This window comes from Mustela nigripes, chromosome 4 (assembly GCF_022355385.1).
Source record: "Mustela nigripes isolate SB6536 chromosome 4, MUSNIG.SB6536, whole genome shotgun sequence".
NCBI lineage: Eukaryota > Metazoa > Chordata > Mammalia > Carnivora > Mustelidae > Mustela > Mustela nigripes.
This window is the reverse complement of record NC_081560.1, coordinates 65,435,104-65,455,370: the sequence shown is the minus strand read 5'-3', so window position 1 is coordinate 65,455,370 and position 20,267 is coordinate 65,435,104. Positions and strand designations below refer to the sequence as shown.

At 39.6% G+C, this 20,267-nt stretch overlaps 1 protein-coding gene across 14 annotated transcripts in view; it reads right to left on the bottom strand.

The window, feature by feature from the left end:
* ICA1 (islet cell autoantigen 1) overlaps positions 1 to 20,267 on the bottom strand; it is a 148,715-nt gene that overhangs the window by 25,556 nt on the left and 102,892 nt on the right. For all 14 annotated transcript variants that reach the window (XR_009403819.1, XM_059396783.1, XM_059396784.1 and 11 more), the window contains 5 exons: positions 19,459 to 19,557; positions 8,027 to 8,124; positions 5,305 to 5,357; positions 2,081 to 2,143; positions 1,937 to 1,969 (listed from right to left, as the gene is read on the bottom strand). Coding sequence is in view for 13 of the 14 variants with exons in the window: in XM_059396783.1 (XP_059252766.1) it covers positions 1,937 to 1,969; positions 2,081 to 2,143; positions 5,305 to 5,357; positions 8,027 to 8,124; positions 19,459 to 19,557 (346 nt within the window). In the remaining variant the exon portion in view is untranslated. The remainder of the gene's footprint in view (positions 1 to 1,936; positions 1,970 to 2,080; positions 2,144 to 5,304; positions 5,358 to 8,026; positions 8,125 to 19,458; positions 19,558 to 20,267) is intronic.

The following is a 20,267-nucleotide window of genomic DNA, read 5'->3' as shown; positions in this document are numbered from 1 at the left end:
TCAGAGTTTTCTGTTGCCTATAGTTCTATTATCATTATCGTGTACCAATGTGAATATACCTAATTCAAAAATTATGTTTATTAAAATAATAAAATTAAATAGGAGTTAATAAAAGCAAAGAACAAATTACGTAAACAAGATGTTGGCAAAAGGAGAAATAACAATCTTCCTACCAAAACAAGTTGAAATATACATATAATTACAAAGAACCAGCTAAATGTGGAGATTTGCTAAAACTAGATGGTGGGCCCCTACTGAGTGTTATATTATTCTCTGTAGCCCACCTGTGCAAGACTGAAGTATTTCCCCCTCCAAAAAAAAAAAAAAAAAAAAGAACAACAATGTGTAAGAAATTTTCCTTTAATTTATCAAAGTAATTGATCCTTATAGCCAAGGGGGAAACATTTTTATGAAAATGGGGGTCAGGGGTGCCTGGGTGGCTCAGTGGATTAAAGCCTCTGCCTTCGGCTTGGTTCATGATCCCAGATTCCTGGGATGGAGCCCCACATCGGGCTCTCTGCTCAGCAGGGAGCCTACTTCCTTTCCTCTCTCTCTGCCTGCCTCTCTGCCTACTTGTGATCTCTGTCTGCCAAATAAATAAAATCTTAAAAAAAAAAAAAAGAAAAAGAAAAAGAAAAAAAAGAAAATGGGGGCCAGGTAGTGAAGGTCTGCTTTTAACTATTTGCTTTTTACTTTCATAATCTGATGCAAATGCAATGTTTACAAATAAGTAGTCATTGTGACAAAAATACACAGGGACATTCATGACATATTATACAGTGTATTGCCTGCAGTGAGAAATAAGTAAGGAAAGCAGGTTTCTTCCCTCAAGTCGATAATCCTAAACTCTGGAAACCTAATGCAGGAACTCTACTGCCTTTCCAATTTTGAAAAAACTTTAACCAATGCCTTCTGTTTGCCAGACTTTAATCCTCTCACACTTTGGAGATTAAACCCCAATCAAGCTCAAACTGAGTAGAGAAAATTGTCTGCCCTAGTTAACTGGGGCCTGCAGGATGATCTTGCCCCATTTCCAGTCCTATGAGAAACCTGTAAAACCAGGGCAGGCTGTGAACCAGCCACCCAGGACAGAGGGTGCACTAGAGTTTGTCTTAGAATGTCAGGGGTATTTTGGACTCATGATAAATCATCAGAAGCTAACACTTGGTAGGACAGAAAGCAACGTTTCTACCAGGCTGAATGCACTCAAATTCCTGGGGTCACTTAAGACAATGAGTGACTCATCCAGATCCACGCCTCTGGATTCTCTTTTTTTGGGGGCGGGGGGAGTTATTTACTAAGCGATTTTAGGTCTGTTGAACTTGGGTGGGTGCCCTGGCCAGGCAAACTCTTCCTCTGTTTAACTAAGGCTCAGTGTAGATGCAGCACAATGTTTCTAGTGCTACTATCTCAACTAATTCCCATCTCAAGAGTGTCCTTGTGTCAGAGGCCACAAGAGACCCTCCATACACATGATCTCCAATTCTGACAACAGCCCAGCAAGACTGTTGCTGTTGGTTCCATGTTGTAATAAAAGCAATGGAGGCTGAAGGAGTTCAAGCACGAAGCAAATTACTTAAGGTCATACAGATAGTTTTATAGTAGAACTGACAGTCAAGTCCAGGTCTGATTCCACGAACCATGTTTTTTCTACTACAGTATATGACTTTTGATGTGATAACTTTTAGCTTTAGGAGTTTGAACATTATGTAATTAAACTAAGGATGACAAATCATATACTAACTTATATATACTAACAAATATATACTAACTTGTGCTTGAGCAGATTTAAAGTCATTTATAAAGACAAATGACAGTCACCTAGAAACAATTTGCTTGGAAATGCAAAGTTATTCAAAATATAAACATTACATTTTCCTAATAAAAATGGTATTAAAAATTAAATTATAACCCTAAAGAAATGTATAAATCTTACCACCTTCCTCGGGTTTCATGTCTAATAGTTCATCTACAGGTCCAAAAGAAGAGGGGAAAGAAAACAAAATTATGAGTCAGTTTCGTTTGGTAAGGAGTTTGTCAAATTTATTAAAATTGAGTCATTTTCCTTAATCTAGATTACCTGAGCATGCATTATGTGTAGAGCTTTTGTCTAAGGTAGATAAAACGCTTTTTCCATCTTCAGCTGTAAATAGAACACATGCATTTGGTTATCACCAATTCAGAAGGGGGTGTGTGCTCATATGGTCTTGCAGTGTAAGGTAAACACACAGCTCATCACACAGAAGCAGGGGTCCTGAGATTACATTCTGCTCAAGCTGTCGGCTCTCAAGGAGTTCTGAGTTAACAACCTCGGATCTTTGATTTGTTTGGTAGAAAACTATATGACACTGACCTAAATTCTCCTTTCATGGACAAACGTGTGATTTAAGTAACTGACTACTGGTGGTGCTACAAACCTCAGCCATTTGAGGCCTGGACAAAATAAAAAGGGCAGATCGCTGAGTGAAAGTCATCAGTCTGTAAATGCTACATACAGCATAATTCCCACTATACAGAATTCTGGAAAAGGCAAAGCTATGTTAACAGTAAAAAGATCGGTGGTTGCTCAGTGTTTGGAGGAAGGGAGAGATGGACAAGGCGACACAGAGGATTTTATGACAGTGAAACTATTCTGTATAATACTCTAGTGGTGAATACATGTCATTATACATTTGTCAAAACCCATAAAACACATAGCACCAAGAGTGTACCCTAATGTTAACTATGAGTGGCAATGATAGGTCAGTGTTGGCTCATCGATTATAAGAAATGTATTAACCCTGGTAGGGGATGTTGATAATGCATATGTAGGGATAGGGGATATAAGGAGATCTTTGTACCTTCTGCCCAATTTTCTGTAAACTAAAAACCACTCTAAGTAATCAAGTATGTGTCTGTGTATATGCGTGTGTGTGTGTGTGTGTGTGTGTGTGTGTGTGTGTGTATACAACACAATACAACAGTCCTAGAACTTGGTTTGCTTGGGGCAGCTGAGTCGGTTACGTATCTGCCTTTGGTACAGGTCATGATCCTGGGGTTCTAAGATCTAGCCCTGCATCGGGCTCCCTGCTCATTGGGGAGTCTGCTTCTCCCTCTCCCTTTGACCCCTTCCCCCTTACTCATGTTTTCTCTCTCTCCTAGATGAATAAAAAAATTAAAAAAAAAAAAAACACCTCGGGTTTGCACACACGTACGTTAGACTTTCTGCAGGTCACAAAATAAAAGACAGATGACACTTCATTATGGTGGATTCCATTCTATGTATACCTAAAACAAGGTGATCAACATTTGCAATCTCAAAATATTATGCAAATACCACAAACAAGTGAACACACTACACAAAGAAAGAAAAAATTTGGTTCTTTCATATAAAGACATGATTTATATTGACATGTAACTTGAGAAAACAAATATAATAAACTAGAGTTTACATTTTCCCTCAAAACTATAATACTTCTAGATTCCCACAACATAATTCATGCTGTCGACGCCCAAAAGATAGTGAGGCTGGAGATGGGGATCAATACACTCAGAGAGCTCAGAGAGCTCAGATGGCCAACATCAGGTTGGCTTCCTTTTCTGTCTTCTTCTGCCACTTGCTCCCTGTCTCATGCTCTAGAACAGTGTCCTTCTGACTTTCTCCTGGTCCTCCCTGGCTCATAGGCTGTTCATTTTACTTTGATAGCTCCTGCAACAGCACTTGACTTAGCCAGATCTGTGAGCCCCTTAAACAGGTGGGGTCTCCCTACTGCACATGCCCAGGACCCTCGCAGCTCTTATCAAAGTTAGAGTTGCCCAATTACTTGTGCAAATTATTAGATTTCTACCTCCTTCCTGTTCTGTGAACCCCGTCATGGGAAGGGTCTGAATACATCTGGTGTACTACTGTGTGCCCAGAGCCTACTGCTGTGCCTGCCACACAGGCAGCACTCAACACATAACTGTGGAACAGGGGCCTCTGGGTGGCTCAGCTGGTTAAGTGTCCGGCTCTCCGTTTTGGCTCAGGTCATAGTCTCTTGTGAGACCAAGCCCTGCATTGGCTTTGTGCTCAGTGAAGGTCTGCCTGAGATTCTCTCTTTCCCTCTCCCTCTGCCCCTCCCCCTGCTCATGTGTGCTCTCTCTCTCTCAAATAAACAAAATTTTGAAATCAATATCTATGGAACAAATGAGCAAATACGTAAGGAAGTGAGGGTGTACATGTAGGAAATGATGACATGAAGGCAAGTTAAAGAGGCAGATGGGGAGAGGTTTTTGCTTTCTTTTGAAAGGTAGATGAGAGAGAAGCAAAGGAAGCGGTAAAGTGGAAGAATAAAGTAGGTGAAGCAAATTGTTGGGAAAGTGGGAGAAAGACAGAAGGAAGGTAGAGGGTGGAGGAAAAGAATAGAAGAGAAAGGAAGTCCCAGGGTCTGCTTTGCCTCCTATTATCTCCTGGAAGGGAAGGGTGGAGTGAGGCAGAGGTGGATATGGCCCCCAGAGGGCCAGGCTGAGCAGAGGGTTGGGGTAATTTCAGTTCTCTCTGCACTACCTATAAAGCTTTCCCTTGCACCCCTGAGGATTCAAGTCCCAGTGAAAAGCTCAGCATTATATCTCCTGAGTCCTACCATGTTTTACTGGACCCTCTATTCCATTACGAGAACAACCAGTGAAAGAACTGGCTGTCATGGCAGGAGCCAGGAATAGCTGACAAGCCTTTCACGGCACATCGCATCATCTCCTGACGTTCTGATCGCCTTCCCGACCATCGGGGGGTCAGCACACCCCAGGGAGCTGATGTTACTCATGACAGAGCAGACCCAGGAAGCGCCAGCAAGAGCCCTGTCTGAGCTCTCCCCATCTGTTCTCAACAAAGACCAACCCCCAACCCACACTGGAAACCGACTCACCCAATCTGATCATGTAATCTTATTAAAACTATCTTTACAGCCCAAATGGCAGTTAGAAGTAGTAATGGCAATAGCAGAAGTGTTATCATCTGTTGTAAAAGAAATCACTCTCTGTTCATTCTCCATTTTGGATGCTCCTCTGACAGGCTGCTGCTGAAGTGACTAATGGTGCTATTTTCTGGCTCATAATATAAAACGTTCTCTCAATAACACAATATCGTCAGTATCATTGATACTTGAAAATTCAAAACCGAAATGGTTAAAAAAGAAAGAAAGAAAGAAAGAAAAAAAGCAAATTAATATAGAATTTTTTCAATTGGAAAAGAAGAAAGGCCTAGGAAGAATCTGCCAAAAAAGAAAACGAATTGGTTGCCGAGCAGTAGCATTTCAGAAGCAGTTCTAAATAAAAATCAAAACTTACTCTTAAAACTAGAAGACTCCTTGTGCTGGTTTTCATCCTCTAATGAAATTAACCTTAAAATTGGAAAAAAAAAAAAAAAAGAGTTTAGTAATCTAGTTCTGAAAATTTTGTATTTATAATAAAGCCATATATTCTATATAACTGCACTTTAATACATGCACACACACATAAACACAGAGTCATTTACATGCTATTCATTTTTTTTAAGATTATTTAATTATTTATTTGACAGACAGATCACAAGTAGTCAGAGAGGCAGGCAGAGAGAGAGAGGAGGAAGCAGGCTCCCCGCTGAGTAGAGACCTCCCCCCCCCCCCAATGCGGGGCTCCTTCCCAGGACCTGAAATCATGACCTGAGCTGAAGGCAGAGGCTTTAACCACTGAGCCACCCAGGCACCCCCATGTTATTCATTTTTTTAAGAAGAAATACATTTGCTGGCTTTTTCCTCTCCTAAGGTTGGTTAGTGGCACCTTAATAACTGAGTTTGATTTCATCATAAGTCATATATTCTGTAAATATCTAGATGAGCAGGTAGTATAACTAAAATAGATACTGTACAGTTGTCGCTTTTAAAAACGTAGTTAAAAAATTGATGGGCAAATGGGTGTTTATTCTGATTCCTGCTGTTATAAGAGAGGAAACCTCAGGAGGTTAGTGAAATTACCTAAGCCTGAAAAGCAGGATCAGTCTCAAATCCAGAAGACTGTCTCCTACTGAACTCTCACAAAGTGGTTAATATCACGAAGAGATACATCACCACCCTGAGACTCAGCTGGTATCTTTGAACCTCCCTCTAAAGCACTTTTACCTACTGTTTTTGAAAACAAAACAAAACAAAACAAACCCAACTTGTTAAATTTCCATTTTGTATTTAAATTAGTTACTGGATTACACTTCTTGAGCTTTTTTTTTTATTATTTATTTTTTAAAAAGATTTTATTTATTTATCTGACAGATAGAGATCACAAGTATGCAGAGAGGCAGGCAGAGAGAAGGGGTGGAAAGCAGGCTCTCTGCTCAGCAGGGAGCCTCATGGTGGGGCTCAATCCCAGGACCTTGGGATCATGACCTGAGCTGAAGGCAGAGGCCTTAACCCACTGAGCCACCTAGGCGCCCCACTTTTTGAGCTTTTAAAAATAAAGTACTAAAATAATGGAGAAACCTGAAATTAAGGAAAACTAATCAAGACAATCTTGGGTGTCTCCTTTTTAAGTAAAAGTTAATACTTTATTTTGATTGCAGTGAGACATGTGGTGAAAGGAAGGTACCAGCACTCATTCCAGGTCCTGCCTCTTACTGCATCGGGGCTTGGGCAGCCCCTGAACTTCTTCTGAGCCTCACTGCCATCATTTAAACAATGAGGAAATGCTGGCATTGATTACACAAAGGGCTATTGTGAGAATGAGTAGAGATAACATACAATAAAGCACCTGACATTGTACTTAATACACAGTAGGTGCTCACTAAAGGGTACTAATAAGCATTACTATTATACCAGGAATACATTAAACTGCTTCCCCCCAAAATAGTCAATTGCATTAGTTTCAGATCATATTCTATAGCTGTTCTTACAGTGAAAACTTGTCTTTGTTTTATATTAAAGGAGTTTTCTAGTATTTGCTTTAAAATTAAAAAGGCTTGCGGTGCCTGGGTGGCTCAGCTGGTTAAGATTCAATCTGTCTCTTGATTTCAGCTTGGGTCATGATCTCAGGATCTCATGCATCGAGCTCCCTGCTCAGTGGGGAGTCTGCTTGAGATTTTCTCTCTCTCACTTTCTCTCTGCCCCTCCCTCCACTAAAAAATTAAATAATAAATAAATAAAATTAAAAAGGCTAATACTGGGTGCAAACACTTCTGTGGGACCAAAATATATATTTGAAACTTTAGAAACACAGTTAAAATACAAACCAGTTTTACCACACAATTATCATCTAAATTTTTTTGTGTGGAGAAAGAATCCCAAGTGGGAGGAAGGCAGTCTGCTTTTCTAGGTCAGCCAGTTCAAGATTAACCCTATTCCTGCAAGCCCTGATATCTCAATAGGAAAAGATTCACGCTGAAACCTCCTTGCTGAACGAGGTCAGGACGTATCATACACCACAGATGTTGAGAAATTTGTCTCAGTATGTAAAAGTGGCAAGAAATGGAGATGGAGCAGTCACTTCCTGCACTCAAAACTGCTCTCTGCTTCATAGAGGAAAAAACAGAAGGTCTGAACAGTAAGGAAACAAAATGTCAGAACCCAATGCTTTTGTATGATGACACCTTAGTACTCAGTATCTCAAGAGGCAATCTCATAGGTTATTCCCTTCTATGAGAGAAAAGCCAGGGTATTTCTTATCTGGGACAGGATTTTATAAATGATGGTAACAAAAAGACCAGATTGGGTCCAGAAGCCTGAGAGAGCAGAGCACTGAGGCTGAGGCCACTAGATGGAGAGCCAGAGAGTACTGGAGATGTGTGCCTTTTCTTGTCCCAGTCAACTCCTCACAAGTGTGCTCCTTCTAAAATCTCAGAAACGGTCTCCTATTGGGATGAGTCCTGGCCAAGCAGGAATATGTACAGGACAAGCCTGGGCTTCATCTTAATACATCAACCCAGAGAAGTGAGAAATAAAGCAATTTGCTTGTGTTTGAGACCCTAGCAGATCTGGTCAGTGAGGACTGTGCTGCTCTTGACCTGGAAATAAAGATTTTGCATAGAGAAGCCGCCGGGACTTACTGCCTGGGTTCCTCCACGGTGGCCTCTGCACTTTCCTGCTGGGTGATCTTCTTCCTTTCTTCTTTCTCAATCAGTTTTTTCATAGGGTCTTGTAAGCTCTTGATCATGATAATGAAAAAGAAAAAAAGGAAAAAAAAAAGATCAATTTAAAAAACTCAATTGCCTGTGGTCCAGAAACCAAACCTTGAAGTTAAGGTTAGGGGAGGTTATCTTGATCCTATCAAGTAGACAGAAAATTTAAATGTTCTCAGACCTGTCCAAGAAATACTAGCCTATAAAGGAGAATTGTTTTGCCACTAGATTTATGCTTTCCGCTTCATGGTAAGTTATTCAGAAGAAGGCCTTTTGGCTATTGCTAACTTTATTTTCCATCTTCAACATGTAGCAAGATAAACATTCTGTTCTGCTTACAGCCCACACACTGACAGAGTAGAAGCTTTTCTCCCCCAAAGATGAGACAATTTCATTTTATTTTTAATTTTGTTTGCGATTTTATAATCTAAAAACAGCTTCTGAAAAAATAAGAGAAAACAACACCCTTTTTTTAAGGAAAAAAAAAAACACAAAATAGTGGCTTAACAGATTCTGACAAGTTAACTCCCACGAGTGGACACAGCAGGTGCATCCGAATCATGTAGATTAAAAATGGGTGGGAATCTGTTTCTGGAACATAATTTCTTGGAGTTACTGTCCTCAAGTTTTATCAAATATTTAAGGAAAGACTTTTTAAAAATCCAGTGCCTAAAACCTGCACACCAATGGCAAAGCCTGAAAGAGCAAAAGTTTCCATTATAACTGAATAATGAGTTATAAAAAGAGACCTCTACTTGTGGCCCTAATTAAGCCACAAACCTACAAATGACACAAGAAACATCTCAGACACTCATACTGCTTATAACCGTAACCTTTGAGTGTGTCCTTGGGGCCTTCCTGGCTCATCCTGCTTGCCCGTCCCCATGCTTCTCTTCTCTCATGTGACCCCCACACAGAAGGGGACAAGCACGTTTCCTACACCAACTCTGACAGATTCATGATGTCTAGATGCAGGCAGGGTGGAGATAATGTGGAGACAGAGTCTTTGCAGAGCTTTTGCTAGGATGGATGGTGGCGCCGGTTATGGATGCCAGGTGGACCCTGGTGTTATGCTCTGTCTCACTCCTTCTACAGAGTAAGTTCCCTAGAACACCTAAGTAATCATGTTACCATTTTTCTCGAGAACCCGTAGTAGTTCCTTATTTTTTTCCACTTCTAGTCTAAACCTGTCTGCCTGGTTTGAAAGGTCTTCTAAAATGTGATCCTATCTTACTCTCCCAGATTGCCTCCCACTGGCTTCCAAATGGGAGCTTTCCATTCACATAGACCTATCTCCTCATCACCTTCTATGTGCTAATTGCTCCCTTCCACCTTTGTTCATTCTGTTTCTTTACCCAAAAAAGGTCTATGTGTCCACCCTCAAAATTGTGATCAGTCTTTGCAAAGCTCAGCTCCATTACTGGTATCTTCCTTACAGCTTCACTCACTACGCACACCAAATTCAAGAAAGTCCTTCCATCTTCAAAGTGCATTTACAGTCTTATTCATATTTGATGATATCTATTCTGAATTATGTTTTCCTTCTTAAAAAATATTTTTTACATTAGAAAAATAATAGAACCACTTGTAGAATGCTTGGAAAACTAAAAAGAAAAAAACTATTCGTAATTTGATTCCCCCCCCCAAATTAGTTATTATTTATATATATTTCCTTTCTGGTTTTTCATATTCATACTACTAATATATAATTGGAATCATTGCATATAGATGTCTTCTTAAGCAATATGTGTCGGTATTTCATAATAAAAAACATTCCTCATCAGAGTAAAGAATATAAAAAAGATTTTATATATCATAAACATTTAATATCGAATTAAATATACATTCATTCACCATTTTTCTAACATAGGGCCAAGGTTTTTTCACTGAATATATGTGCTATGATTGGAGTTCTGAAGCTTTTTCTTGCATAAAGAACATCCCAAAAGCATTGCCATTAGTAATGACTATTTCTGGACATTTAGATTAGTATACTCAGTTGACAAATAGTTTGAGAGCATTTGCCAGGAGCCAGGTGCTGTTTTGGGTGCTGGAGATACCATAGTGAACAAGACAGACAGAATTACTAGTTCGTGATGAATCTAGGCAGGGAATTAATATGTGGGATGCAAAGTGACTGGGTCACTACTTCAGTTAGCAAGAACATCCTTTCTTGGAAGTGACATTTCAGCTGAAGTCAGATGACATGCAGGAGCCATCCATGTGCGGCTCAGGGAGAAATGGAGGCCTGCAGACAAAGGCCTGAAGGAAGGAATAGCTTGACTTGGTCGAGGAACAAAATTATAATGTAGTGGGTAAGAGTACAAGTCTTAGTAGATCAAGATACAGAGGTCAGCAGGGGTCACACAGGGACAACATTTCTTGACTCACCTTCATCAATATTTGACATGATGCCCCACTGCCTTCATCATATTATTTTGCCCTTTACATTTCTCCAACACATGACCACTAAATGGGACCCATGATTATCAGCTGGAGGGGGGAATGTGATAAAGGACAGTACTGGAACAACAAACAAGGCAACTGGAATATGTAGTCTAGAGGTGCTTTTTTAAAATCATACACCCCAAAGCATCTGGTAAAAGCTGGGCATGTGTATTTTGGAAATATACAAAGAAGAAGTTCAACAGATGTCAAAGACTTACTCTTTTCAATAGATCTGCCAATCACAGCATTTTATTCACACACACACATACACACACACACACACACACACGCACACACACCCCTTCCAGTAGCTCTTTCCCCAAAGAGTGGTCCAACCCTGCTCAAAGTGAAGCCGGGAGTATTTTCGGCTGAGGTTCTGATGGCCCCAAGATGTACTTTTCAATTCTGTGACGCTTTGTCCAGGCCTCCTGGTTTGCTCAATTATCTTCTCATTACATTTCCTTTTTCTCAGTCAGCACTAGGCAGGGCTGGGACATGTCTGCTCTCGGCCGGCTGTGTCTAGCTGCCATAGCGCTTGCCTAAGCCCCTGAGATGCCCTTGACAGCTCCATGGTTATCATCCCTTCTGTCTCCAGCCCGACCTCCCCTCATAACCACACTCCAGCAGCTCTCAGACAATCCCTTTGTAATGTAAACCACTCCTTCCTTCTTTTCAACCCCTTCCCTGTTGGGCCATTAGCAGGGACTCAATTGTTGGCTCCCTGTCACCACAATCACAGTTAAGTCACTATTGTGCTTCACCAAGAGAATGGCTACAGTTCCAATTGCTACTTTATTATTAATAATTCCTGTTACATTTTCTCCTCTCTGCCTATTACCATTGTCCCTATAACAATGTGGCTATTGCTACTCAAGAAAGGTGCTAAATATGTTCTTGTTGATTGATAAATTAATGTACCTAGGGTTAAACTTTAAGGTTAAAAATTATAGCTCTTTAGCTAGGAAGTCAAAATCTCAGGGGAACAATAGGAAAAGGCTTAAAGAACCACAAGCAAAATTAATCCTGAGCACCAGAGTGCTTATTTATGAAATGCTAGAATTCTGAGCTAAGGGAAATCTTATGTGGGGACTCTATCATTAGCTTTATTGAGATATAATTCGTGTACCATAGAATTCACCCATCTAAAGTATATGATTCAGTGGTTTTTGGTATAGACACAGAGTTGTGCAACCATCACCACAGTCAATTTTAGGACATTTTCAAGTGGCATCTTTTGAAGCAAGAAAGAGTTTTAGATCAAACTGAATACTCCTCTATTCAGTAAGGGGGAAAAAAACTCACAATATATATGAAATTTGTTTCTTACAAAGATGTCAAATGATACAGATAATAAATTTAGAGGCACTTAGAATCACCATAGAAGATAAATCATGTCCACTTTTCTCTTTCAACAATCGTTCCTGGGTGTGACTGTCTGATACAGGATATTCTACACGGTGAACCAGTGCTTTCTCCAAAGTTTGGAGAAAACGTCCAAGTGGGAGTCATGGTGGAGGTGAATTCTTCATAGTATTTTAAAGTCCACAACTCAGCTGAAAACACTTAACCCTACAGCATCTGCCAAAGGCAGGGGTGACAGCATTTTCTGTGTGACACGAACACCTGCTCAGGCAAAATGAACCTAAGAGGCCCGGCTGACTGCACAGACAGGACAGGCATCAGATGGAACTATTTTGAATCAGTGGCTGATGGCAGCCACATTCAAATTCATGTCCAGAAACGAAACATCAAAATACGGTTTCTAAATCCCAAACCCACCAGGTTCTTCATTAAAACTGCTTGTGAAAATCACTACATATTAGCAGCAATACAGCATCATACAAGACTGAAAGGTTTTGAACAGAGGAAAGAATGTCTTTAGACTAAGTAACCTTTCTCTGTTTAAGGCTGCACTGACATGCTAATAGTTTCCATCAATGCTTAAATGGTTTCAGGAAGCACACACACAATATATAAGATCAGCGTGACAGAGGAAATGCGCAGACGGAGCTTGCAAAAGTGTCTTAGAAAGGAAACAGCTTAATATAATAATGGGAGTTACTACTTCCTGTATTAGGAAAATAAAAGCAACAGCAACATTCATCTGAATGAAAGCAAAACTACTCAGCAAAACAAATTTTACAGACAAAAGGCTAGCAGCCAACCCTAATACAATGACCTAAGTTAAAGTTTAGCCTTGACGATCAAGTAACATTTTTTCTAATCTTTAATTACGACATTTAATTTTCTTAGGCTACTTTCCATTAATTATGTTGTATGCATATGAAGGTGCCAAATGATTGTCTATAAAAGGAAATGGAAGTGCTGAAAATAGCGAGGCATGGTTAAAAGACGGTGAAGTCAGTTGGGTGTGTGTATGTTTGTGTTTATATAATTGGTAGCACATGAGGAATAAAAAGCAGAGGCCGTGATGATGTGTATGACACACACAATTCATGGCCATTTAGCATGTCCCCGACCTCCCCACCCACACAGTTATGTATCTCTAAAGATACTATGCAAGGAGCATTGCTAATCTAGGACCAGAATTGTACCGTAGAACAAAAGATTAGAGAAAAATAAACACAATCATAAATATGATATATTATCTTGTTCTTTAAAATACGATGGAAAATTGTTACTGGGAAGGCATCATGGTGTCCTGGAAAGAGATGCACTAGGAAAATAGATCAAGTAGTGCTGTGACATGGAAAAGGTTCTTCACCCCTTGGGGGCTTCTGTTCACCCTTTAGAACAATGGAGTTAGTGACAAGTATACCTTCCTTGGAATGCTGAGGATTAACGGAGATAATACTTCTGCACAGTATCAAGTTCATAGTGAGCAATCAAACTGCTTTCTTAACAACAATTTTTAAAGGCCTAAAAGGAATTAGATGTCTTTAAGGTCTCCTCTTGTGTTAGGTACTGCACTCCATGTTTACACATCTCACAATTCCTGGTTTCCTGATACGAAATGGAGACTCAGGCGAAGTAACTTGCTTAAGGTCATTCAACCATGAAGAGGCAGAAGCAATATTTGATTCCAGGTCTTCAAAATTCTACAACTAGTTAAGAAATAGTATCGAATAGCCGAGCCAAGAACTGAACTCCTTCGTAGGAAGTGCCCAAGGAGATCAAGGAGACTCCATTCCAAACTCTAAAAGAAGGGTCCTAGGTTCCTAGGTATCTGAGGGACTGACATATAGATAATGTTTTTCACCTATGTGCAAACCTTTCAAATGAAAGTTTACAACTGGACTTTTTTAAAGGTGGCACTTGTGCCTTCTCCTGCCCTCCTTGTCTCTCAGCTGGAAGTACCCCCCCCTAGAAGAAATGACATGTCTCAGAGTGGGAAAGGCATGAGCACCTCTGTTCCCAGACTATCACATGCTGGGCATGTGGTCTTGGGCAGACCTCTAGATCTTTCTGAGCTTCGGTCTCTTCATTTGAAACATGGTGTGTGGGGGTTACCCAAGTAGACTCAACTTCTCAAGATTATTTGAGGATAAAATACATGTACTTTCTATATGTTCGTGCTGAACCTGGCAGTATTATTAATTATATTATCCAACCTTGGCACATTAGAGTCACGCATACCAGGACAAATTCTCTGAGACGTTACTTCACCTCACGTTTAGCAGAGTCTCTGGCATTAAGTCACTACCCACATAATGATAATATTTTTCCTTTCCACTCAAGTAAAAGTAATGGAATGAGAAGAAGTGGAGGATGGAGAGGAACCTTACCGTTACGAGGAGAGCCTGAGCTCCCAGCTGCCTGGAAGAACCAAGGCCAGTCATCACAAGGGATGGATGAACAGATGATCAGCCACATTCTGGCTCGCCCCCCTCAGACGTCAGTGGTGGCCATGGTCATGGTCAGCCCCCCTACCCCATCCTCTCCCATAGACTTAGATGCATTTCAGTTTCGCAATGATCTGGCCTGGAGCAGCTTAGGGGGAAAAAACATTCTGCTAAATGCTGTGTAAAGTAATGACACTGAGAAAACTTGAAAGTCTACAAGGATATTCTGGATGCTTGCCATGAATAATTGCCATGTTGGGACTGGCAACTAAAATAGCATTGCAGAGATATTTACCCAATTTTCATAAAAACTATTATGGCTTTATTTTCAAAGCAAGTAACTACAGAGCAGTGTGGCTTGTCGGTAAATGTTCAAGTGATTAACTGAGAAATGTGGAGGTGGGTGGAAGAAGGCTGTTAAGCATACAAATTGGAGAAAAACAAAATTTAGAGATGGATGTTTTTGAATTGTGAAAACTAAAAGCATTTTGGTCTCCAGAATGATGTTCCTTATAACAGTGCTAAGTCCTAGACCCCAAGAGAGAGGAGAGGGAACACTGGCACATCTGTTTCAATGGTTATTTTTGAACATGCCCAGAGTTAGGTTTTCAAATTCGGGTTTCCTTAGTTAAAATCCTGGCACAGGGCAAAAGCCAGTTGCAAAGCCCAAGTGCATTTTTTAAGAATTAGCCCTGTTGCAGGGTGGGAAGCCTCCCTGCCTTTCTTGCTTGCAGGCCTGCCCTGCCCTCTTCTATCCTTGGGGGAATTTTCTCAGCCCAGACCTGGGCCTGCTGGGCCAAAGCACAGTTTTGAAAATGGGGCTGCCAGAGCATTGGTGGCAGTCAGGAAGGGAATAGGTTATCCTGAGCGAGGTCTGTGACGCCTCTCCCATTGCCATTCACAGCCTTGCCTATGAAATTCACTGCAAAACTAATCATCCAGGGTGAAAACAGAAGTAAGAAAGTAACTTATACTAGGCTACAGAACCTGGCAACCTCAACAAAACTCTCTATCTGTATCGACACTGGCAATGGCTATCTTCTGGATCCACTACAGAATTCTTGATAAACCCATCCCTCTGTGGGACCACTGGTGCCACCAGCACGGCCACAGAGCTGGCAAGTGATGAGTCAAAGTTTAAGCCAGGTCTGGCTGTCTGCAGGGCTTCTGACCTTACGTACTTTGCTTTATCTTGCATCCAGAGTCAAACACCTACCTCTCTTTCCTGCTAAAAATACTAGAATGGGGGCACATCACAGAAATCCATTTTACTACTGGCTGTTTTCATTATATATAGGCGCTCTGATCTCTTTAAAAAAAACACAGGCGGACATGCCTTCCCCTCAAGCAGCTCCCAGTGGGTGTGTCCATTTCTTCAAAGGGCCCCCAGGGCTCACTTCTCTAGAAAGATAAGTAACTCAACCCACATAATCGGGGAGAAAAGAGCACTCATACAAACAGAACTTTAGATTTTTCAGGGAAAAGCCAACTCCACTCTGGAGGGGTTTCTTTTCTTTTTGCTTTTGCTTTTGCTTTTTTTGTTTTTGTTTTGCTTTCTCTGAAGCCTGTTTTGGATCTCTGGGGAAGTGTGTAAGTAAACGGCATCATAGAAGGATGAGGTAAACATGACCACATCTGAGGGCTGGTAATTCAAGACAGGGCACTGTTTTCCTCCAGACAGCATTTCATTTAGCTTTCAAAAAAAAAAATGCTTTAAACTCATAGTCTAAATTACTTTCTTTAAAAAAGTGACAGTACTTTTGAGATATGACTAGAAATATTCCATTCCTATCTCCATGACTATTTCTATCATGTGAAAGTCATTCTCAGATGATGTGGAATCAGTCTAAAATTAACATATTAATAATAACCCGTGCAAAATACCTATGTTTAATAGCATTTGAATGAAAATATTTTACTGTTTGAAAATATGAGATTAGAACATTGCTTCTTTTATTAGGAACCACTTTAAAAAGATGGTTCTCTACACTTTAAATCTGAGCTTTGCTGCATTCAGATAAAAAAATGGTAATATTAAAAAATTTGTAATATTAAATTTCAATGCTAAATTTCCCATAAAGGTAAGATGCTACAAAAATCTATTAATCATAAAACTTCAATGATGAAGGATTATGTCAATAAAGGTACAATTTATAGAACTACCTCAAGCCTGAGTAAAAAAGCAATAGCAATCACATAAAACATTACCACAAAATATTCGCAAAATGTCAACACAGTCACTTGGGTATTTTTCAAGTTGTAAGAGGTGGAGACTCAATTCATTTTTACAATAAAATTATTTTGGGAAAGAGTGACACATTTTCTACAGAAAGCTTCATTAGAAATAAAACTTTAAACTTCTGGGGCATGAGTTATATATCCCTGTAATTCTGCCGCAAAAGACTCTTCCCTCCAAACATCTAGTGTTTAACACATTAATTATCATCCTTCATCAAGCATAAAACTAACAGTCAGGAAATCCAGCTGCAGTGGCACAATTACCAACACTCAGAATACACCCTGCAGCAAAGAAAACAAATGGGTTGCTTTTCATTAACAGAGCTTGGCCAACCTCTCCAAAGACAATGTTTTCTTTCCAGCCGGAGTCACAGAAGCATTTTGGGGATGATTTGCTTAGGTAAATCCAGAGAACAAATAAATTGTGAAACATCTAAATTTCAAAATATCCATTGTCAATATATGTATAGTGTTATTCAGAAGAAAATGACATCTATTGAAAATGACTCTCAAATCAAAATCTCTTAAAAACAGGGCATGTTTAAAAAATATTAGTGCAAAAGGTTGCTAAGTCATTTAATATCTTCATGCTTGATGGCAATAGATAAAGTATTAGTGGTTTTCAGTTTTGTGTTTCATGACACACAATATGTCTCTATGTATGCAACAATGAGCTGTGTGATAACAGGATTCTATTATATAGGTCTAGGTCCATATAAAGAAAATAATTAGTGACTAGCTTGTGGTTCTAATATAACATCATTGAAAAGCCTAGATGACTAGCATTCTACTAGAAAAGTAATAACAGCCTCGTCTAGTTGGTTGATTACTGGACACTTAACATTCTTAATATTACTATAATTATATTATACTTTAATAGATATATTATTTCTACTGAGTTTATATTACAATTAAACCATAAACTGTTATTTAAACCATAATTTAAGGAAGACTCTGGGGATGTAAAAGGCAATGGATAGTCATGTGCCCAAAATATTTGTAATTATGTCCTGAACCATTGCCATCGAACTTTCACTAACTGCTCTGCCCAGAAATCCTCTAACATAATCAGCTTGATCCTCTCTGCAGGATAAATATCATGGCAACAATTAAAGAGCCATATTTTCCTCGGCACAGGAGGCTAGGGAGACACATAAGGATTCTTCCATGCTTGTGGCACAACTTCAATTTCATACTGTACTTTATATGCAATTAACTCAAACCTGAACTTCTTTTAAATCATATTTGCAGAAGGTGTCAAGCCATCTTCCTCCTAACTCTTTGAGTTACGTACAGTTGTCTTTCAAAAGACAAATTTTGAAATTGTATTTATTATAAGATAAAATCTGAATGCAAATACCCACCTTAAAACTTAAAACTCTCTACCTTATCAAAGAGTGACGGGATTCTGTTCAGGCCTGTATAAGATGTGAAGAGTCATTTTAATCAACCTGGCTTGGTCAGGATAGCTGCTTCCTAAGGTGCTGAAAGTGGTACTAAATTATGGTAAAGGAATACAGTCCTACCAACAATGGTAATATTGCTGATGGGAAAAGAAAAGCTTTGCGTTCACTGGATACAGAACATTTGGCTTGACAAAGGAGGATACGTAAAAAAGAAAAGGTCCCTCCCTTCAAGTGCTTACAGTCCAGCTGACAGCAAAAAGGGGCACATTCTGAATCTGGTTACCATGCAGCATGTCAGCGAGTGCCAATAAATGAGCAAATGACCAGCTGACAGGAGGATTATGAAGAACAAACCTCACTGGCCAGATGTCCTGCCTGGAGTTAGGGCAGGTGCATCTCAAGGTGAGTGAACTAGTTTGGGTTCCTCTTGGGACTTTCATTTAAAGCGCCAGGGTCTTAAAATTTCTGTCTTAGTAGTTTATAGATGCAGTGACATTATAAACATCTCAAAATCAGAGAGATGTTTTGAGCAAGCAAATAAACAAAAAGCAACCAAAAAGCAAAAACAAACAAATAAAACCTTTTTAATGCTTTCTCAAGCAAGGTGATGATTTATTTACAAATTGCCTGAAAAATTAGAAGGAAGGTAATTTCAAGGTGATCTTTAACAAGTTCTTTCCTGGTCTTTTTTCCCCAAAAATATGATCTAGCAACAAAGTACTTAGTTTTCTCTCATTCTCAAAATCCTTTGGGAACCCAAGTCACTTTCTTCTTGACATGCATTCTCCCTCAGCAATGAAAATGATTCCACATTCAGCGGCAATCCTAAGAATCAGATATTTTGCTTATATCCCCTTTGAGCTGAGAAATCACTGAGTTTAACATTGCTTTTTCAACTGGAAAATATTCCAGTCGTCCTATGGGAAAAATCTAATTCTGCATTAGCTGATACTCACAGAATAAAATGACATTTGTCAGAAGTAACAGAGGAAAGGAAAATACCTTTTCCAAGTGAACATATGTGAATTTAATAATTAAAAAGTAATAGAGTATACTAGACTTGTATAAACTTCCTTTTAACAGCATCATATAAGTCATTTAAAGATTTTTTTAAAAAAATTATTTATTTGACAGAGAGAGAGAGAGAGATCACAAGTAGGCAGAGAGGCAGGCATGGGGGGGGGGAGCCAGCTTCCTGCTGAGCAGAGAGCCCAATATAAGTCATTTAAAGAAGCAGGACCAGTTCCCACAATTGACCTTCCAGTAATATGTACCCCAAGGTTCCAGCTGTGTTTTTGTATTGCTGTGATGAATACGGATGCAGTAAAAGACTATACTGGGGGTATGGTTTCTTCTTTGACATTGGGAGTCTGTTGCAATAATGATGATGGCTGCCATGTCTCTGTGATGTAAACAAAATATTGGTTTTCATAAGATTTTCTAATGGCCTCTCTAGCTTTCATACCTTTAGTGTAGTGAATTCATATGGCTGGTAACCTTTGAAGCTCTCGTGGATGGCTGCCATAGTATGAGAAGTTTTCTCCCAAAAATGAAGCAGAGTGGTCTGTAAGGAAAGACAGTACAGTTAGTAATGTTTCAAACACCCAGTTCTAAGCTATAGGCTTCTGGAGAAGGGTGCCCATCTGTGGCTTTTGAGGCCCTCCCAAACAGGATTCCAGCTCATCTCTGCAGCCTTGTTTTCTATTATGCCCCTTCTTATACCTTGTATTTCAGCCAAACTAAATGCTTCCCAGGTCTCCCAGGACTGCCTCCCATGGCTAATAATGCTCCACCATTTAGGGACATTGTTCTGGTTTTTTTTTTTTTTTTTTTTTTTTACTTGTCCTGTGTGATTCATCCCCCAAAACTCAGGGATCATGACCAATCTGCTTTTGTGATCCCTCCACTGATTCAATTTGTCCCTCTTCAAACCCTAACTGGATTGTGTAGAACTTATTTCACTTAGCACTCACACCTGCTTTTTCCTTAAAATACAGAAACAATATAGTCAGACTGTATATCCCTACCTCTAATTTTCTTCTGAAACTTTAAATTCCTTGAGGACAGGGAATCTGATCTTATTACTTTTTACATTCCCTACAACACCCAGGATCTAGCCTCCCATACTCAGCTGGTACCCAATAGCCCTGTTGTTGGATATGAGAACAATCATAATGGAACTCAAGCTAAAAGGAGACAAAAATTAATAGTTCCTTGAATTATGACAACTTCATGAGTAAGTGATGGTGCCACAGGAAATAGAAGCCACACATG